General features: G+C 45.0%; 1 protein-coding gene across 4 annotated transcripts in view; it reads left to right on the top strand.

Annotated features, from left to right (window-relative positions):
* DCLK1 (doublecortin like kinase 1) overlaps positions 1-22,292 on the top strand; it is a 206,843-nt gene that overhangs the window by 87,807 nt on the left and 96,744 nt on the right. For all 4 annotated transcript variants that reach the window (XM_077927145.1, XM_028726504.2, XM_077927144.1 and 1 more), the window contains exon 4: positions 12,557-12,656. In XM_077927145.1, coding sequence (XP_077783271.1) covers positions 12,557-12,656 — 100 coding nt within the window. The remainder of the gene's footprint in view (positions 1-12,556; positions 12,657-22,292) is intronic.

The following is a 22,292-nucleotide window of genomic DNA, read 5'->3' as shown; positions in this document are numbered from 1 at the left end:
GGGTGGGTCTTGGTGCCTCGAGACGCAACCACAACTCTGTGTTTGGATGACATGCTAACAAAACTATAGTGTTGTTCACAGTCCTGTGGCAGGATCCGGATCCTGGAGAACAAACAAAATGGCTACCATCTCCTTTTGGGCAAACATGCACAAACATGTGTTTATGCTAAGCCATGATTTGGCTTAGCATTATATGCAAACTGAGCCATAGGTTACGTCAAAAAGATGTAGTGTTTGTTGCTGTAATGATTAAATACTGTTTTTTTAAAAAATGGAAGTTTCTAGGAATGCCATTACAAAAAAAAGCAAAAGCAAAAGACTGTGGTTCTCAGAAATTAGTGTGATGTTCTCACACTTTTTCAAATGAGAGTGGATGTAATTATGTTTTTGAACTTCTAGACTATTACAGGGCATCAAATAAGCGGGTCTTATGTAAACCTTATGGATGAGGGTTATTTTGAAATATTAGCTTAAGTATTTTGTTAGTTCATCACAATTCTGTGAATAGAAGTTGTTTTATTAAGAGTTACTGATACATTTGATGTTCTGAGTAGACTACTATGCCTTATCACTTTGAATGTCTGGCCACCAAATGGCAGTCTTGCACTGTACTTCAAAGCAAAGCAAAGTGCAAATCTGGCAGGGGAAAACCCTTCTAAATGCAAGAGACTATTGATGTCACCTATTCAGAAACATTAGTCGAGCCCAGCCTAGGATGCTTTGCTCTCTTATAACTAATCCCTTCTTAAGAACAGATTGCATTGAAATACCATCTCATAGCAGTGCGGTATTGTGTTCTTCCTTCCCCTTTTATTGTTTAGGTGTGTGAAATCTCAGTCACACAGCCATATGCTGATGAATTGCCAGGTTGCTTGGGTATTGGATTGCAATAAAATGAGCATACTTTATAGTGTTTAGCCTGGTTTCAGTTTCCCCATCATGCAGAGGAACTTTGTGATGGACATGACCAAATGGCTCGCAATTGGGAGGAAGCATTTAGCGGTTTAATTGTAAGATTTTTATGATGGTTATTTGCCTTTCCCTTTAATGATGATAGAAAGAGCCGAAGCAATATTTGTGGGATTATAAAAGGAAGTACGGTATCTTTTGTGGGAGCAATCCTCAAAGTGCCTCTCTTGCAGTAGGCCTTTATTTATTTTATTGCCGTTTGCACTAGAATTTGTACAATTCTGTTGAAACGAAGAGGGGCTTTGGGTCAACAGTATCTCCTTGTTGTTGTTGTTTAGTCGTTTAGTTGTGTCCCACTCTTTGTGACCCCATGGACCAGAGCACGCCAGGCACTCCTGTCTTCCCCTGCCTCCCGCAGTTTGGTAAAACTCGTGTTTGTAGCTTCGAGAACACTATCCAACCATCTCATCCTCTGTCGTCCCCTTGTGCCCTCCATCTTTCCCAACATCAGGTTCTTTTCCAGGAAGTCTTCTCTTCTCATGAGGTGTCCAAAGTATTGGAGTCTCAGCTTCAGGATCTGTCCTTCCAGTGAGCACTCAGGGCTGATTTCCTTCAGAATGGATAGGTTTATAATAATAATAATAATAATTTATTATTTGTACCCCGCCCATCTGGCTGGGTTTCCCCAGCCACTCTGGGCGGCTTCCATAAAAACCAAAGATACAGTAAAATATCACAGATTAAAAACTTCCCTGAACAGGGCTGCCTTAAGATGCCTTCTGAATGTCAGGTAGTTATTTATCGCTTTGACATCTGATGGGAGGGCGTTCCACAGGGCGGGCGCCACTACCGAGAAGGCCCTCTGCCTGGTTCCCTGTAACTTGGCTTCTCGCAATGAGGGAACCGCCAGAAGGCCCTCGGAGCTGGACCTCAGTGTCCGGGCAGAACGATGGGGGAGGAGACGCTCCTTAAGGTATACTGGGCCGAGGCCGTTTAGGGCTTTAAAGGTCAACACCAGCACTTTGAATTGTGCTCGGAAACGTACTGGGAGCCAATGTAGGTCTTTCAAGACCGGTGTTATGTGGTCTCGGCGGCCGCCCCCAGTCACCAGTCTAGCTGCCGCATTCTGGATTAGTTGTAGTTTCCGAGTCACCTTCAAAGGTAGCCCCACGTAGAGCGCATTGCAGTAGTCCAAGCGGGAGATAACTAGAGCATGCACCACTCTGGCGAGACAGTCCGCGGGCAGGTAGGGTCTCAGCCTGCGTACCAGGTGGAGTTGGTAGACAGCTGCCCTGGATACAGAATTAACCTGCGCCTCCATGGACAGCTGTGAGTCCAGAATGACTCCTAGGCTGCGCACCTGGTCCTTCAGGGGCACAGTTACCCCATTCAGGACCAGGGAGTCCTCCACACGAGCCCGCTCCCTGTCTCCCAAAAACAGTACTTCTGTCTTGTCAGGATTCAACCTCAATCCATTAGCCACCATCCATCCTCCAACCGCCTCCAGGCACTCACACAGGACCTTCACTGCCTTCACTGGTTCTGATTTAAAAGAGAGGTAGAGCTGGGTATCATCTGCATATTGATGAACACCCAGTCCAAACCCCCTGATGATCTCTCCCAGCGGCTTCATATAGATGTTAAAAAGCATGGGGGAGAGGACCGAACCCTGAGGCACCCCACAAGTGAGGGCCCAGGGGTCTGAACACTCATCCCCCACCACCACTTTCTGAACACGGCCCAGGAGGAAGGAGCGGAACCACTGTATGACAGTGCCCCCAGCTCCCAGCCCCTCTAGGCGGTCCAGAAGGATGTTATGGTCGATTGTATCAAAGGCCGCTGAGAGATCCAGCAGAACCAGGAAACAACTCTCACCTTTGTCCCTAGCTCGCCGGAGATCATCAACCAGCGCGACCAAGGCAGTTTCAGTCCCATGGTGAGGCCTGAATCCCGATTGGAAGGGATCCAAATGGTCCGCATCCTCCAGGCGTGCCTGGAGTTGTTCAGCAACCACGCGCTCAATCACCTTGCCCAAGAATGGAAGATTTGAGACTGGGCGATAGTTGGCCATACTGGCCGGGTCTAAAGATGGTTTTTTAAGAAGCGGTTTAACGATCGCCTCTTTCAGCGGATCTGGGAATGTTCCCTCACAGAGGGAAGCATTCACCACCCCGCAGAGCCCATCGCCCAGCCCTTCCCGGCTTGCTTTTATTAGCCAGGATGGGCAAGGATCAAGGAGACAGGTGGTTGGTTTCACGCGTCCAAGCAGCCTGTCCACATCCTCGGGGGTAACGGATTGAAATTGATTCCATGCAACTTGACCAGACAGAGCTCCAGCACTCTCCCGCCCCAGCCCTGCTCCCACGGTGGTGTCTAGCTCCTTCCGAATATGAGTGATTTTATCTGCAAAAAACTTTGCAAAATCGTTGCAGGAGATCTTGGGGTCTTTACAAGGCCCCGGTGGTAAAGGTGGTTCCGTTAAATTGCGAACCACCTGAAAGAGTCTCCTGCTACTATTTTCTGCAGATGCAATAGAGGCGGCGAAGAAAGTCTTCTTCGCCGTCGCTATCGCCACTTGGTAGGCTCGACGTTGAGCTCTAACCTGTGTCCGGTCAGATTCGGAGTGAGTTTTCTGCCACCGACGCTCTAGCCGTCTCAGCGATTGTTTCATCGCCCTCAGCTCCGAAGAAAACCACGGGGCTGTCCGGGCTCCATGCAATCGGAGAGGGCGCTTCGGAGCCAGACAGTCGATAGCCCTGGTTAACTCCGCATTCCAGCGGGCCACCAGGGAATCAGCTGAAAGGCCATCAACATGGGATAAAGCATCCCCTACCACTCTCTGGAAACCATTTGGATCCATTAAGTGGTGGGGGCGGACCATCCGAATTGGTCCTACCTCCCTGCAGAGGGGAAGGGTCGCGGAGAAGTCCAGTTGCACCAGGAAGTGATCTGACCATGGCACTTCTTTTGTTTCACTTTTACTTAGTGTCAGATCACCCACGTCACTAGAGGTGAACACCAGGTCTAAGGCATGTCCATGACTATGAGTTGGGCCAAACTTATTCAGGGACAGCCCCATGGAGGCCATGCTTTCCACGAAGTCCCGAGCGGCCCCTTGTAAGGTCGTGTCAGCATGGATGTTAAAATCCCCTAGGACAACCAAACTAGGTGTCTCCAGGAGAAAATCCGACACGACCTGAAGCAGCTCGGACAGGGAATCCTTGGTGCAGCGGGGAGGTCGGTACACCAAAAGGAATCCTGTACTGCCCCTATTGCCCAACTTCCAGAACATGCACTCAGAAAACTGGATCTTCCCAGTAGGACGCCCGGTGCAAGCTAGTGACTTCCTAAAAATCACTGCAACCCCCCCTCCCCGCCCACATGACCTGGGTTGCTGTGCGTAAGAGAAACCTGGTGGGCAAGCAGCGGCAAGGACAGGCCCATCTGCTTCCTCCAACCAGGTCTCTGTCACACATGCCAGGTCAAATCCTCCATCCACAATCAGGTCGTGGATGGCAGTGGTTTTATTCATCATTGACCTGGCATTGCACAGCAACACTTTCAGGTCATGTGGGTATCCCTTGCTGATTCCAGTATCCATCCGGTCAAGGCCAGACCCGGAGGCAGGGATAGTCTTCAAACAACGACTAAACCTGCCTCCTCGGTAATGACATGGTCTGGTCTTAGCGTAACTCCGCCTCCTGCCCATGATCACCGAGATCGGATGTCCCAGTGCTTCCCCCCCTGTGGAACTTGTCCCAGCCATCGTGTTGGCTGGGGAGCCACTCCCAGGCAGCCCTGATCCCACCCCTTAAAAACAAAACACAAACTATACAGAACCAATAAAACAACAACAACAAAAAGGAACACAACAGTTATACTAAAATTAATCCCCAACCAACAATCCCACCCACCCACCCACCCCCAGCAAAGGAAAAAAGGGAAAAAAGGAATAAAAATTTAAATTGCCACCGACTGCTTGAGGACATTTTAAAGTACATTAGCCACCTGGAACAGGGAAGCAATGGCAGAACACTTCCCAGCTTCCCCAACAGTTTGTTCCAAATAAGGGCCTGGGCCACGCCCCCTGGGCCAGTTGGAAAAGGCCCTGGAAGGGAGCAGGCCCTGCAGTCCTCACCCAGCCGATGGTCTGAGGCTTCCCTGCTGCAGGAGTCCCTTTATAGCCGGGAGAGATGGCCTGGGCCACGCCCCCTGGGCCGGTTGGAAAAGGCCCTGGAAGGGAGCAGGCCCTGCAGTCCTCACCCAGCCGATGGTCCGAGGCTTCCCTGCTGCAGGAGTCCCTTTATAGCCGGGAGAGATGGCCTGGGCCACGCCCCCTGGGCCGGTTGGAAAAGGCCCTGGAAGGGAGCAGGCCCTGCAGTCCTCACCCAGCCGATGGTCCGAGGCTTCCCTGCTGCAGGAGTCCCTTTATAGCTGGGAGAGAGGGCCTGGGCCACACCCCCTGGGCCAGATGGAAAAGGCCCTGGAAGGGAGCAGGCCCTGCAGTCCTCACCCAGCCGATGGTCCGAGGCTTCCCTGCTGCAGGAGTCCCTTTATAGCCGGGAGAGATGGCCTGGGCCACGCCCCCTGGGCCGGTTGGAAAAGGCCCTGGAAGGGAGCAGGCCCTGCAGTCCTCACCCAGCCGATGGTCCGAGGCTTCCCTGCTGCAGGAGTCCCTTTATAGCTGGGAGAGAGGGCCTGGGCCACACCCCCTGGGCCAGATGGAAAAGGCCCTGGAAGGGAGCAGGCCCTGCAGTCCTCACCCAGCCGATGGTCCGAGGCTTCCCTGCTGCAGGAGTCCCTTTATAGCTGGGAGAGAGGGCCTGGGCCACACCCCCTGGGCCAGATGGAAAAGGCCCTGGAAGGGAGCAGGCCCTGCAGTCCTCACCCAGCCGATGGTCCGAGGCTTCCCTGCTGCAGGAGTCCCTTTATAGCCGGGAGAGATGGCCTGGGCCACGCCCCCTGGGCCGGTTGGAAAAGGCCCTGGAAGGGAGCAGGCCCTGCAGTCCTCACCCAGCCGATGGTTTGATCTTCTTGCAGTCCATGGGACTCTCAAGAGTCTCCTCCAGCACCATAATTCAAAAGCATCAATTCTTCGGTGATCAGCCTTCTTTATGGTCCAGTATCTCCTAGGCTTTGCCAAATATTTATCAAGGGTAGAGGAGAGCGAGAACAGAAAGGTCTCTGCTGTAAGAATATACTAAAGCATAAATGAATATTCTAAAAACCCTTAGACCCCCATCTGCATTATACAATTAAAGCAGTATCATACCACTTTAAACAGCTTCCCCCAAAGGATCATAGGAAGTGTAGTTTGTTAAGGGTGTTGAGAAGTGTTAGGAGACTGCTGTTCCCCTCACACAGCTACAATTCGCAGAGTTCCTTAGGAAAAGGGATTGATTGTGAAACCACGCTGGACACCCTTTACGGACTACACTTCCCAGGATTCTTTGGGGGAAAGCCATGACTGTATAAAGTGGTATGATACAGCTTTAAATATATAGTGCCGATGGGGCCTTAGCTCTGTGGCTGTCTCCCAAAATCATTTTTGTTAGTCGAGACATCACAGCTGAGAAAACATTAGAATTCCATTCATGAGGTGGACTGATCCCATACGGAGTATTTGTGCCTGTGTGATATTTCCCAGGGCATCATCATTGCACACACAGTTGTGCTGGAACGTGCTAGAAATAACTTATCCGTCCTTCAGAGAAGTGGGACGTTAGCACGATCCTCCCTGTGTGATCTTTTAGGCCCTCTGTTATCCCTAGATACATGACATCTAGTCTTTTCGCATGCCAAAACAATTAGCCGAACGAAACAATGAATTTGGCAGTATGACATTGCTTAAGATGCGGTTAGGAATGTGAGCTGTACACTGGGAAATCATTGGCTCAGATCTTCTCTCAGACGTAAACTCAATAGGTGGTCCAAGGCAAGTATTGGTTCTCATCCAGCATCAGCAACACATTGCTCTTTGTAATACTGGCAAAGAAAAATCTAGACATGCAAAAAGGACCAGTGCTGGTCCCAAGAAGCTTGCACCATGGATATATAAATAAAGATTAATGATGGAAACCTAACATAGGAACTTTAAAATGAAACAAAAACTATCCAAGAGTGTGGTGAATTGGTGCAATTGCCTTGGGACACTTGCAAACAAAGGTACAGAGGGAGGATGGAAAAATGAAGAAAAAACAGCAATAAAGGAAAACCAGAGAAGACTTGATTGCAATATGTATCTTGTGCAGAGAGATAATTCTCCTGCTTCTGAACCTCCAGATTGTACCCAACACTGCCGTTCTGCTTGAAAAACAGACTTCTGCTTGTGCCATAGAATTTCCCTCAGACACCCTCAAAATCTGCCCCAGAGGATTGGGGGACCATCTGGAGCAGATTTTGGGAACACACAGGGAAAGGTGAGGTAAGGAAGGGAAACTCCTGTTGCATAAGTGAAAAGCCATTCACACAGCATTGGATAGACCCCTCTGACTCCCACTCTTGATTCTGTAAACCTTCTGATTCTCCCGTGTTAAGAATTTGCTGATCTAAAACAAAGCAGACTTCTCCTACTTTGCATTTTCTGTTCAGCTATGTAGCCCTGACTTTCCTTGAAGAACAGGCCAATGGGCCAACATAAGAACCAAGCAAACTCTGAATTTGCAAACTCTTTCACGTCTTTGATTGTGTGAATTCATCCACAGGACTCAAATACAAATTTAATTTGTATGTAACATTACATTAAAATAATAAGAATGGTTCTTTGTTGGAGCTGAAATTTTCTGAGGAATTTGGGGATTTCCTCCCTTTACACCCCCCCCCCTTGCATAGCAACAATTTGATGCAACAATTACATTCTTTTTAATAATTTGGCACGGTGCTATTTACATTAATGGGCATCATTTTAGGGAGGGGAGGAAGGCAATTACAGAAGCAACTATTTTGTTCTCTTTCTGAACAGATTTTCCTCTCCATTTCCAAAGTGCTTGGCTGTCATGCGCGTTTTTCAGAGAGGTAGCAAATGTTAGGACCCCTTCCAAAATATTCATAAAAAGCAGTCATAGACCAATAAACAAGATGAATACACAGTGCACAAATACAGCAACGCACATGAACACACCTGGTCTTCAGATGCCTTTTAGGGTACATATATTATTGCAACTAGGCCACTGTACCGATTTGGTTTGGTGCTTATTGTCTGTATCCTTTTATCTGCCCTTGCTTTTTGTTTTTAACAATCCTGATGCAATTGCACCCTGGCCTGGGATCACTCTGCTATGAAGGCTGAGCTGAAGCAAGGGAAGCCTTTTAGATGCTCGTCATTATATTCCCCATTTTGTTTGCCCTCTGCCCAGCACGCTTCACAGCGTGCCTTTGGAGAGTGCTGGCTGAAGTCTGCCTCATGCTGCAACGGAATTGTGCATGCTACACAACTGTGTGCTATTACTGGGAGGTTAGGCCCAGAAGTGACACATGGATCTGATTGAGCCCACAAGTGCAATGGGGCTTCTGTCAATTTTTTACTGCGCGGAGCCTCCAGTTCGTTTGCAGAGTGCACTCTTGTAAATACAATCTCATTTCCTCCCCTCCTTTATAAATGAAAAACCTTTGCTTTGATGAAAGACCTCTCCTAGCTTGATGATGCAGCTGTCACCATGGAGATGTCCTGCCAGCAACAAAAAAGGATGAGTTCTCTGCAGAATTATTATTTTTTAACAAACAAACAAAAAAAGTGTAAACAGCAGATAACTTTTAATGCCTTTGATTAAATCCCTGTCTCATAACTCAGACCGGAAACGAAAAGAGGACATACAGATTTGTCTGTGGCACATTAATTTTATTCTTGTAAATGTTCTGTAATCCCCATGGAAGGCAGTGTGCGTAATGACAGATTAACAAAATGGGTATGAGTGAAAGACTTTGAGCCAAAGACAATAAAGAGAGGGATGTGTAATTAGCTGAATTTGAGAGAATGATTCAAACCCTTGACTCTGTAATTTTTCAAGTGTTAATATTTTGCTAATCACTTTTATCGTCACACAGCTCATCTTAAGGTTGTTGCCATCAAAGTTACACCAGCTATTGTTTTTAAAAAGTGCATTTGAAATGTTTCAAAAACAACACGCATTCCATTTTGAAGACACTGTCAATACATCTGGATGCCTTGAGTCATATTGAATGAAAAGCTTCAGGAATAAGAAACCATTCTGCATATGTAAAAAAAAATCCAGTTGCCACCAAGGATGATGCTCCACAATGAAATGATATTGCTTGTGGCTGAATTAAACAAATTGCTATGAAATATATATTGAAGCTAATCGAAGTGTAGGTGATGTTTCTGTCCTAGGTCTTTTAAGAGGCTGGCAAATGTTCAAGAATATAGTAGAAGATGTAGTAGGAGATCTAGATCAGAGGAAGTTGTGGAACTTTTTATCAGTCATTTCCATGAAAAGAAGAGAGTCATTGTTATGTACTGAAGTTCTCACCCTGGGCCAGCAGGGGGATACTGTAGATAGTTTTCACTCAGGTCCGCATATGCAAATAAGGAATTGAAAGTGACGTTCAGTGATTGGATAGTTACAGAAAGTGGTTACTGTTGCATTGTAGTTGAGCTCTATATAAGCAGGTTGGCTGAACCCTTCAGTTCAGTTCTGTTCTGGCCTGTGAATAAACAAGAGCTGTCTGAAGAATCGCTGTGTTGTCTGATATGTTAACAGTCACTTAACAGTCACTATAAGTGAAGTCAAAACTATTGATGTATGTGGCCTAACATGCATTCTGGCACAGACCAGAGAAGTTTGTGGAATTGGGGGAGATGACAGGCCTGCCCTGAAATAGTAGGCAGGCTATGCAGCCTCCTGTTCCTCCAAGACCTCTGCTGAGATTGGGGTTTCTGTTGTCGGAGGAAGAGGAAGCTAATAAGGGACCATTAAGAAGAGAGAGCAGGAGGGGGCTTGAAGCTGCCAGTCAAAAGTTGTTCAGCACCAGTGGTAACAGGCCGAAGAAGCACTCCTATACCACTGGTAGATGTGACGGCTGCTCTTGTTGATTCTGCATTATTATCCAGTGCTGCTGTTCCACTCACACAACAGACTTGTGTAAAGGAACTCCTCCTCCCCTTTTCCCTGCATCCTTCTGCACACCCTCCAAATCTGCTCAAGAGGATTGGGGACTCACACTGAGTCCAGATAACAGATTTGCTAGCTTTGCTGTGAGATTCATTTACTTATTACCCTTCCCCCCAACCTACACACACACACACACACACACACACACACACACACTGTGTTAAATTAAGTCTGATGGGACACCAGTACATTTAGGCAGTCATTAACATTCCGGATTAAACTAGCTCTTTTTCCTCTTATGTTGACTGTAAAATACTGTGTTTCTGGACGCTGTGTCTGTTTGTCCCCTGCCATGTAGTTTAATGCATGCAACTGAATAGTGTTTAAATCATCACTGTTAACTTGCACACCACTCATATAGAGAGATATTCTTAAATATTCTTGCTTTAGCATTTAAATTGGATGTCAGGGAAAGATGTGGAAACAGGTTACTACTTGTTATTCTATTCGCATGGTGCTTTTTGTACAGAGATTCTTTCCCCCAAATCTGGGCTTCAGTAACAATAATCTGACCTAGTATAGCCTTTTACCCATTCCAATATTCTGCCTGTTCATAATCAGTGAGAAAAATTGAAGTTGAAGTGAGTTAAAATGAGAGGGAAATACGTCTGAATAACTAAGGTTTCGTTTTTGATTATCAGATCAGGCTAAATGACCGCAAGGACAGGATATAGTCTGTTCCAGCCTTCTGCATGACCCTGGGCTAGTCACTCATTCTCAGCCAACCCTACCACAGTGGGCTTTTTGTGAGATTAATAAGGGGGTGGAGACTATATATGGCACCTTAAGCTCTTCAGGGAAAAGATAAATATAATAAATATGATAAATCAATAAAATTAAAGGCCATTATTATTTGTGTATCAGCCAGTGACCACAACCCGAAGCTCTGTGTTCACTGACTTTACCTACTACTCTTTTACTGTTTTTTTACATTGTATTTTTATTGTAATTATATTATTTAGCGTTGTTGCACTGTACACCGCTTACAGATTTTTGAAATATTGAGCAGTTCCTACATGCTTTAAATAAATGAATGAATGAATAAATATTTAACTGCTCTAATGAGGAGATGATGGGGGGGGGGAGTTGTAGCTTGCAAGGGAATCAAATAAAACAATTGCTGGTTGCGGTTGTTCCATGTTTGCATATGGCACATCTTATCTGCATTTCATACTCAGGTGTTCTCGTTATTTTTAGTTTTAGCAGAGCATATTTCTAATCTGTTGTGGCAAACTGTCAAAGCAGAATCAAAAGCCCAAAGGAGATCTTGTCTTCTGCGTACCTGGCAGTTGTGAAATACCATACAAAAAAAACATTAACATTACTATTAGTATTAGGAAAAGAGGGAACAATACTAAGCCGGGGGGGGGGGGGGAGCCATCACAACAGACACAGTTGCATATAACTGCACTCACCAAGCCATTTGTTTCCATTTTAGATGGGCAAGGTTGTGCCTTAGGAAACTATCTTTCCACACTGGGCATTGTGATAGGAGCATGTGACTTAAGTAGTATCCAGGTCCCTTATTAAAATAATAATAATTTCAAAGGTCAGCACCAGCATTTTGAACTGGGCCTGGAGCAGGGGTAGGCAACCTAAGGTCCGTGGGCCGGATGCGGCCCAATTGCCTTCTCAATCCGGCCCACTGACGGTCCGGGAATCAGCGTGTTTTTACATGAGTAGAATGTGTCCTTTCATTTAAAATGCATCTCTGGGTGATTTGTGGGCCCTGCCTGGTATTTTTACATGAGTAGAATGTGAGCTTTTATTTAGAATGCATCTCTGGGTTATTTGTGGGGCATAGGAATTTGTGGGGCACAGTTCATTTCCCCCGCCGCCGCCCCCCAAATATAGTCCGGCCCACCACATGGTCTGAGGGACTGTGGGCCAGCCCACAGCTGAAAAAGGTTGCTGACCCCTGGTCTGGAGTAATAGTGTAACAGTGTTAAACATACTGACTTTCGGTCTCATGTTAACATCCAGGTAGCTGCATTTTTCACCAGCTGAAGTTTGTCAGTCAGGAAAGGTAGCCACACAAAAAGCACATCACAGTTATTCAGCTGCAGATTTTGAGGAGAAGCTGGTCAGGTGTCAGTGGTAGCTTGTTTCTAAAAACAGCAGGTTCGGAAATCCCAGTGCTCAGATCACAGAATTTGTTTCTGTTTGTTTGCTTGGGTCCTACAAGCTTCCCATAACTCCAGTTACTGGTTATCTAATAGATCTTGTTAAAATTATCACAATAATCTTTGCCAACAGCAAAGCAAAGTAAACTGAAACCTACCAGAGATACTGTATACAGATTGCCAAAACATGAAAGTTATACGGCAAAATGTTCATGCAACGTGGTAACGTATACCAGTGTTTTCCTTAAAAATCTTTCATATTTTAAAAAGTTTCCCTAGCCAGTGATTTGGAGTACTCCTGCAATGAAATCTCTTCTGCATTTAAACCATTTTATTAGATGTTCTCATTTGTGAGATAGCTGGTGTCAATTTTGTTCTTCTTTTTTCTTATTGCAGGTGATGTGCCTTCAGGATTTTTTTGGCGAAGATGATATATTCATTGCATGTGGCCCTGAAAAGTTTCGTTATCAGGATGACTTCTTGCTAGATGAAAGCGGTAAGAAAACAATATTTTCCATAGATGCTTCACTATCTATATTTTTTTTAATTAAGAAATGTTTTAAATTTCCAAGTTGTACATTTGTGAATGGTTTTTATTACCTGGGCCAAGTGGGCTAAATGAAACCGTTAACCCAGAGTTTGATACAAAAGCAGTCACTTCATGTTTTCAAAATCCTTTCCTTTTGCAAAATATAACCTATTAAGGCTAGAAATGTCACGTTTAACTGTCAGGTTTCTGTAACCTTGAATAGTATATGTCTTGATGGTGAGGCAGAGAAAGGGGAAATGGTAACAGTTCCCATCTGTTGTGATTTATGGAACACTGGCCAATGTGTTAAGCAGCTTTTTGGCTGGGCTCTGAGTAGCAGACACTGCCAGCTGGCTTGTTCTTCTCCCCACATCAGGAGAAGACACTTTCACAGTGGAGAAATTTCTGTGGTGGGGCATCTGGGAAATCTCTCAGATTGTGCCTGTCCTCAAGGAGTAGGTCTGAAGAGTTCTGTCATAATCTCAGGTGTCAAAAACTTGTGTTCTGAGTGGAGTGTAACAAATGAGAACATGATGAACCAGGAAGAGGCTGATGCTGAAAAAGCTTAGGCATGAGTCACTGCTCAATACTCCCCCTCCCCATCTCAAGACACATCAAGGGTAGCAGCTCATATAGAAATTTGGTGGTGGGATGTGCTGAGGGTGGTTAATTCCTGCTCTGAAAGATTCTACGGGAAAGTATTAGACTGAAAAACATTTCCTCACAGCATCACTGGAAGTTAGCTAAACACTGGTATCTTATAAGATTTCCAGTGCTGGATCAAAAGCTTATCTAGCCAGCATCCATTTTCTCACATTGGCCAGGCAGATGCCTATGGAAAGCCTACATCTTTATGAGTCACTTAGTACTGTTGCACATGCCCCCAGTCTCTGAGTGGTGAGAGATTCCAGGTGTTCCAGCCCTTAACCAGAGTCTGGTTTCCTTGGAATGGAGGTCAATGGAAACTGTGGTGTCTCTAGGACATATAGTATTGTTTACACATATAGACAACCTGAACTTAGGCTGGAGAGGCTCACAGCATTAACACTCCAACAGATCTGGTCTCCCCACTAGGTTTCAAGGGAAGCCCCAAGCCACAGCTTTGGGTCCAGCACAAAGCAAAGCAAGCATATGTGTTTCCAGCTTCTGGCACCCCCACCCCTCTCTCTCTCTCACACACAGTCCCCCTTGGCCTGTTGTTTTCCCTCCTAGAATTCGTTTCTGCTGCAACAGTGCAACCTCTTTAGACATGTAAATGGCAGTATTGGTTTGGCTCATTCCACAGGTTTTGTCTCACAGATACAGGATTGCAGGCCTGGATGGGACCCACCCAACCTATAGCGATACCTATCCAAAACGAAAATATCTATTTGTGGGCATAAACACAAAACAGCTGGAGAAGTATCTCAGTGACAAAGCATCAAGATAAACAGTTAAGCATACAGGCAAATTAGGCACCTCTCCACATATAGCAACAGGGTCAGAGGAGTCAACCCTTTCCCCTTTGTGAGCTTACACACTACACACTCTGGCACTGCAATTTTGTCATCGCTTATGAAAGTCTCTTAAGTCACGATCAAAATCTCCCAAAGGTGGCATAATGAAACATTTAGGTTCCAAAAACTCTTGTTCATTGCCTTTTGCTTTGTTGGAAATTTGCATGGTTGGAGGTTTCCTTTTTCTGGTTTCTGTATTGTAACAGTTGTTACAATTTAGTTTTTAATACGCTATTGTTGCTCAACAAGAACATAAATTTTATTGTTCTGTGTCGTCTACATCAGTGCTAGTGAACTTGGGCTCTCCATGGGATGATGGACTTCCAGTGCCATCCGCCCAATGCAGCACAGCCAATGGTTGGGAATGATGGGAGTTATAGTGCAGCAGTGTGTGGGGGGGGGGCGGCAAGTGCCTCTCCCCTGGCAGTGACTTTCGAGGGTATCAGACTGGGGTCCTTCTCAGCCATACCTTAGAGATGCCAGGGACTGGACCTGGAGCCTTTTGCTTTATTCCTGAGCTATGGTCATTTTCTGTGTCTTTTCTTAATCATATTTTGCTTTATTATGCTCCCCATGATTAAGAGCTGTCAGATTTCATTGGAAGAAAAACAGGGTTCAAACAAGTTGCATATGGGGACATGTCTCAGTGATCCCATTCACTGAAATTCCATCTTGTCCTTGTCATGAGTTTATGAACTCTATTGTGAAAATGAATGGCTCGTCTCTCAGCTTCATTCTTTCGTTTGAAATGTGGGTGTATAGGACAATCCATTAAATGAATGAAATTTTGTCCTGAATAAGAGGCTCCCCTTTTGTGTTTGTGTGTCATGTCAAAGCAAGTGGCTCAGCATACCACTTACTTAGACATACATTTTATGTACCAGAAGCTCTGGATAAGCACATATTATTCTTCCTGAAAGTGTCCACATACATCTTGTTACAATGGTGGCATCTCTTCTAAATAGAACCTAATTATTCAAAATCCATAATTCATTAGCTTTCAGAAAGTGCCAAACTTTCCTGGGGGCATTTGAGGATAATATATTCACCCTTAATATTCATTAAGTTCTTTTTTAAAAGGGGGAAAAATCTTATTAAAAAAAAGTCACAGTATGCCAGCTGAGAGGAGAGAAGAAAACCTCATTGGAAAAATGTTTCAAAACTGATTAGTTCTGAAATAGTGTAATAACCTGAAATAAATTGATGAACATTTCATAAAGCCAGGAACTAATGGAATTGGTTTAGGGAGGGAAGAGTGGAACCTAGAGGATTTTGTTTTCTGAACTAAGATATGGCATTGTCTTCGAATGCAATGGCATACAATCAAACTACTGATAAATCTTTACCCTGTTTTGTGGCGTGGCTGTGCTTTGCCTGTCTTTAGTTTATTTATTGACATTTGTATCATGCTCAATCAGCAATGTCCTCTGGTTCACAGATTTAAAACAATTAAAATACAATTGCAGTTTCAAAATTAAACAAAGCAATGTAAAATAAAGACAGAAATCAGGTGAAAACAATGCTGTGAACCGCAGAGGCCACAGACAGTGCGTTGTAGTGGGTTGGACAAGGGTCTCATTCCAACTTGAATGCTCTGCCATAGACACAGACCACAGCACTAACACTCGACAATCTCTTGGATTTCTCTGTTAAAAGGAAACCTGTGGATTTCACCCTTGGTGCCTAGAGCCTAGGAATACCAGTAGCTACAAAGGAAGATCAGTAAGTTAGGAAAGGACATGCTAATGTTGCTGCAAAATGCTTGACTCAATGTACTGGAGACTACGGGTTACATGGCTCCAAAATCATGTCCACCTCTGAAACTGGGGACTGCGGGACCCCTTTAGTTAGTACCCTGTTCAGCTAAGAATAAAAAGGTAAAGGTACCCCTGCCCGTACGGGCCAGTCGTGACAGACTCTAGGGTTGTGCGCCCATCTCACTCAAGAGGCCGGGGGCCAGCGCTGTCCGGAAACACTTCCAGGTCACGTGGCCAGCGTGACATTGCTGCTCTGGCGAGCCAGAGCCGCACACGGAAACGCCGTTTACCTTCCTGCTAGTAAGCAGTCCCTATTTATCTACTTGCACCCGGGGGTGCTTTCGAACTGCTAGGTTGGCAGGCACTGGGACCGAACAACGGGAGCGTACCCCGCCACGGGGATTCGAACCGCCGACCTTTCGATCGGCAAGCCCTAGGCGCTGAGACTTTTACCCACAGTGCCACCCGCGTCCCTACTCAGCTAAGAATAACTCTTAAGAAATACAGGAACATGTCACCACTGGAGAATAAGAGTCTCTAGCAACCATCTAGAGCAGTGATTTGGAACCAGTGGCCCCCAAGGTGTTGTTGGGCTCCTAATCCCATCAACCCCAACCAGAGATTATTGAAGCTGTAGTCTGGCAACATCTGCACCCCGCCCATGAGCTAAAGCCTTCCTACATGGAACTGCTTACTGCATGATACTCTTAAAGCAGATATTATGCTTTGAATAATCTAAGGCTGACTAATTACTGGTAATTTTTTTCTGTTACCATGGTGCTAAGAGGATGAGGGCATAGGGTGGTGATTAAAACAATATCTTAGATCTTAGTGAGTTTGTTAAGAGGTATAATACCTCTTTCCTGCAGAAAGAGAAAACTTCACAATGATATCTGTGGACTTTCAGCTAACATGAGAGAGGTGGCAGTTGGTCCTAGGAAAATCTACTGGAGGCTTGTTAGGAGACAAAAAAAAGTGTGGGATAATTGGAAAGCAATTCATTTTCTTGGTGTCCATACTTGGTAAAATAATAGGGTGACTTTTTTTAAAGCATTATTGCCTATTCTGTCAGGATAAGAAGTTTAGGAGTCTTGAGCACTTAGAAGGGGTTGGGGTAGGCATCCCCCCAAACTCGGACCTCCAGCTGTTTTGGGACTACAATTCCCATCATCCCTGACCACTAGGGATGATGGGAGTTGTAGTCCCAAAACAGCTGGAGGGCCGAGTTTGGGGATGCCTGGGTTGGGGAGACAAAGAAAAGTGCTGAATCACTCCAATCATACAGCTAAGCTTTGTTTGACCTTATAGACTCTCTCCCCCACTACTCACTTTGAAAAGGGAAGCTGAAGGACAATTCTTACAGTGCAGCTGCTGTGTGGCAGGTTACTGGAAAGGTTTCCACATGGAAGTAGCCACATGAGACAGCTGGAACCTGTGGCAGAACGCTCTCACCACAGTGGCACTTGAGTTACTTTAGAGAGACTAGGGAACAGCTTGCTGTGCATCTCCGCCTTGTTCCTAAACCTCTTCTGTACTCTACAGCCTTTGAATGGATGGGCTTTCTTCAAGTGTGGTGTAAAAATAAGTTATTTGAAAGACCGAACCTCTCCTTTTGAATTCAAGATGCCCAAGGTGGAGGCTATGTAGCTGTATCTGATTTCCCATCCCTCCCCAGCTCACTAAGTCAGGTACCCATTTACATGCCAGGTGGCCTGAAGAAAACTGGGATTAAACTGAGTTTAAAATCTCTAACCTCTTTTACTGAATATTCTCACCATTAGGTAGTTAGTATTTTTCCTTTTGTTAAGGGCTTCCTTATTAGATCCTTGACAGAGGACAAGGCCATCAATGACTGCTAGTGATAGATGTATACCATCTTCAAGGCTGGAGGCAGTATGCCTCTGAAAACCAGCTGGTGGGGATCTGAAAGGAAAAGAATGCCTTCATGCCTTACTGGAGGACTTTCCATATGCATCTGATTGGCTACTGAGTAAGAGGAGAGCTAGGCTACATAGGCCCCAGGGCAGAAGACGAGTAGCAATGCCTTGTGGAGCACCCCGGCTCTCTCCAGGTTTGGCGAGAGGGGGGCATTCCAACGGCAGCAGAAGTTGGTGTGTGGGGTGCTTGGTTGGGGAGGGAAATGGCACCTTCCCTTCACCTCAGGTTGCAAAACAAACAAGGTCACCCCTGTTATCACTGTCTACTCTACTGCATTTCAGTCATGTCACTTGTGGCTTATATTTTTGCACCATGCTCTGCCAAATCATGCACTTTTAATAACTAGACAATGTGGATTGCAGTTCATGATGTAGCTGTGCTGAAGATATTTCTGATCCCACCCTGTCATCATCTCTCACCATAATTCTTAAGAGCTTTTCATTCTGGAAGGCTTTTCTGAATCGCCCAAGTCCTTCTTAAGGACTGCATAGTTATGTGGTTCACACTGATGAGTTTGGTGTGAAGCAAGTTGAATTATGAGGCCTGGCATCTTCCTTAAAACAAAGTGAATTGGAATGGCTACCCAATAGTTTTGCTGTTTCTCTGGGCTCTTGCTGCAGGCAATTGGCAGTTGCTTTGTGTTTTGGATACTTATATTTTTAACCTTTGCCAATGATGCCATCCTCATGCCTGGCAGGGCTCTTTCAGTGTGCATCATACTGTACATCTTTGCATAACAGAATAAAAAAGATCTTTACTGTGAGGCAGGATTGAAAGACTGTCATTCTTGGGATAACTTACAAACCACAACCATATTAAAATTTTATACTACCAATTGAACACATCGACTCCGCCCCACCCCGATGCTTCATTTTGATTTATTGTACTCATTTTAGTTTTGAAATGGCACTTGGGATGCCATCTTTGTCTTGACCTTTTGCCAGGATGACTAATCTCTCACTGCGCTGGTAATAAGAAAAGTACTTAATTTCATGAGCTGGAAACCATACTAGGGGGAAACATGATGTACCTGATTCTGAAGGCGGCCTGAGCTGGCTTGGTTGAGGACATGCTTGTTACTATTTTGCAAAACCGCAAACACTTCAGGTTTGTTTTTTTGTTTCTTTAAAATATCCTGAAGACAGTATTTAGAAAATAATTCATATTCCATCTGTCTGTGAATCATGCCCGAAGCAGCTAACAAGATTAATTAGTTTTAAAAGATCAGTAAAACAGTGAAAAACATTGCCAAAACTATTGCTGTGAGTTGGGGGGGGGGTGGTAGGCTATATGGCTGAGCCCCTTTCTAATTTCTGGATCCAGCACGGATTCAATTTGTGGAATAGCCAGACTAGCTTCTTGTTGAGGTAATGACCCTCTAAGTATGGCTCTGTGCCAGGTGGCAAATGGGTGGGCCCAACTCCCTCAACTTGTCGGTACTTAGAAAAAGGCAGAGTTGGTGTGTGACAGGTAGAAGCTGGACACAGGCTGCAGACTGAAGCCTATGCGGCAGGACCATGCCTGATTTCTTCTGGAATCCATCGTAGGCTCAGGTTGTATATGTGTGTAGATAAGCCATATACAATAAAGACACCACAGTCTCCGCTGTCCCTCATTCCACGGAAACCGAACCCTGGGTCTACACCAGGAATCCCTGGAATCTCACCCTGCTCAGAGATTAGGGTGGCGTGCAACACTATTAAAATAGAAAATAATAATAATAATAATTTGTTAGATGGAATTTGTTAAGGAGTCCTGCCTTATTCCTGAACTCCTGTTGTCAAGAAAATACTAACACATCTCAGTATGGAGGACAAGAGCAAGCAGGGACACTTATATAATTTTTATAAAATAGACTGCCCCTGTATCTCTATGAGCCCTTCCCAGTTGGACTTGTAGACGTAGCTGCTTGCAGGACTGGGGGAGTTGTTCTCAGCTCTTTGCTGCTGAGTCATTGACTCATAAGACCTGTAGCTTAGAGCAGTGTTTCCCAACCTTGGGCCTCCAGCTGTTTTTGAACTACAATTCCCATCATCCCTGACCACTGGTCTTGCTAGCTAGGGATGATGGGAGTTGTAGTCCAAAAACAGCTGGAGGCCCAAGGTTGGGAAACACTGGCTTAGAGGAGTCTGTTCCAAGAGCTGGGTGGGTGGTGCCTTGACCAGCCCAAAGACTTTATAAGGCTAGCTGAAAGAGAGATGCCAAATAGATTGGTCCCTTTGGGGTCAACACTTTTGGGTTGAGATGAGGCCAAGGGCACCACACTATTTGATTGGCTTTTGCTAGGAGTACAACTGGTTGTATTATTTTCTGCTCATACTTAGTATGCCAACCATCCCAGGTCTGGTAAGAGCATGAGTCTGGTTCAGGCTCATGGATCAAGCTTTGGTTCATGGGTCCATGCTTCTCTCTCCAGTCCTCAGGACTCTTCTCAGGCCACTTCCCATTCCTCAGGCCAAATGGAGGATGAAATGTGTTGCACATCTGACTTTTGTTGGTCAGAATGCAGTAAGATAAGACACTCATTTTTGCTCCACCCACCACTGACATGTGACTCCCAGAATTTTGTGTATGACAGAATGTGGCCCTTGAGCTGGGAAAAAGGTTCCCTATGCCAGAACAGAATAGGCATTATCCTAATATATAGATATATAATACATAAAGCTGTTCTTTAAAATTGGGGAAGGTGAAGCAGATACAACAGATACTCCTTTTAGTAGCTGACTAATCGGCAATAGAATTTAAGGGGAAACCACCTTTTATGGCTACTTTATACCCACTTCATTTCTCTGTAATATCTTGACAAGTTGGCTTCCCTAGGCAAGAATTAATGTGGCTCTAATTTAATTTTATAGTCATTTTGATTGCTGTATATTTATTTGGCTCAAAGTCAGTGATAACATTTAGAAATAGAAACACATGTTTTTCAGAAATCTGCCACTAGAGGAACCCTTTGCTCACCCCGGCCTCAAAATGCTGTTTCCAAAAGAAACTTGGGTTTCATCTGCAAGAGGGTTTTCAAAACTGAAAAGCTGTAACCACACACACTGGCCTCATTCAAATGTAACAGTAAACTGTGGTTTAGAGTTATGTGAATGAGCCTGAGACTCGTCAGCTGTCTCTCATTCCTTCCCTCCTCTGGTGCAGCTGCAAAGCGGTTGGAAGCTTTCGCTTCCATTTTTAACTAACTACAGTTTAGCATTAAACTAAACAGATAATCTGTAATCATTCTTAACTGGGTAACTTAAATGTCCCAGCTTCAGCCTGCAGCAGATTAAACACCACTGGATGAACTTGAATGACAACATCTGGCACTCTGCACAAAAAATGCACTGAATGTTTGCAGAGCCCAGTACTTGTCAATACAGTGGTACCTCGGGTTACATACCCTTCAGGTTACACACTCCGCTAACCCAGAAATAGTGCTTCACATTAAGAACTTTGCTTCAGGATAAGAACAGAAATCGTGCTTTGGTGGCGTGGCGGCAGCAGGAGGTCCCATTAGCTGAAGTGGTGCTTCAGGTTAAGAACAGTTTCAGGTTAAGAACGGACCTCCGGAACGAATTAAGTACGTAACCCGAGGTACCACTGTACTGTAATAATGTCACCACATTCTAACAATACAACAAGATTAAAAATTCTTCAGTAATAGTTCTGTTGTTATGCATGTTTAACTTTTAAAGCAAAAATAAATAAATAAATGTGCATCTGAAGGCAATTCCTGTCAGCTCCTTCCCTAGCAGGAGTCCAAGGGCATGATCTTCCAGGTTAGCAATTGACCAAAGGAAGTCAAGGATCAAATTTGGAGACAAAATGCATACCAGAGGGTGATGATCTTGTGTTGCATAGATAGAGTTTTACAGAACATTCCTCATCTGACAGAGGCTTCTCCCGTTGTCTTTCTAAGACCAGAATGGAGTCCCTCATTCTGGGCACAGACTATCATTGTCAAAAACTAGACCATCTAAGAGTGCTGCAGTTACGTAATTTTAGACACTGGCTATAACAGTCTTATTCTAGATGGTAATGTGTATTCCTTCACTTTACTTCAAAATGTGGTTAGCCAGCCCTGCTCCTGTTCTGTCAGCTGAGTAGCACCTTGGACTTCCTCTTTGACTATTTGTTTGATGCTGTGCATGACGTCAGTGCTGTCAAGCTAAATGTGCATATCCCACTCCAGAAACATTTGTGCGCTCAGTTCCTGACCTAAGTGGTGATATGAATGATCAAACCTACTTTTGCATGTCACCTGTCTTGATGGATTGGGGTGACGGTCTGAATGCTTTTAAACCGGTGATGGCTAAACTTTAGCGTTCTTGATGTCATAATGCCATTATACTAATCTATAGTGTGACCACATTTGGACAACAGTTCTGGTTGCTTCACCTCATAAAAGGATATTTTAGGGCCGG

This window comes from Podarcis muralis, chromosome 4 (assembly GCF_964188315.1).
Source record: "Podarcis muralis chromosome 4, rPodMur119.hap1.1, whole genome shotgun sequence".
NCBI lineage: Eukaryota > Metazoa > Chordata > Lepidosauria > Squamata > Lacertidae > Podarcis > Podarcis muralis.
This window is presented reverse-complemented; position numbering and strand designations above follow the sequence as displayed.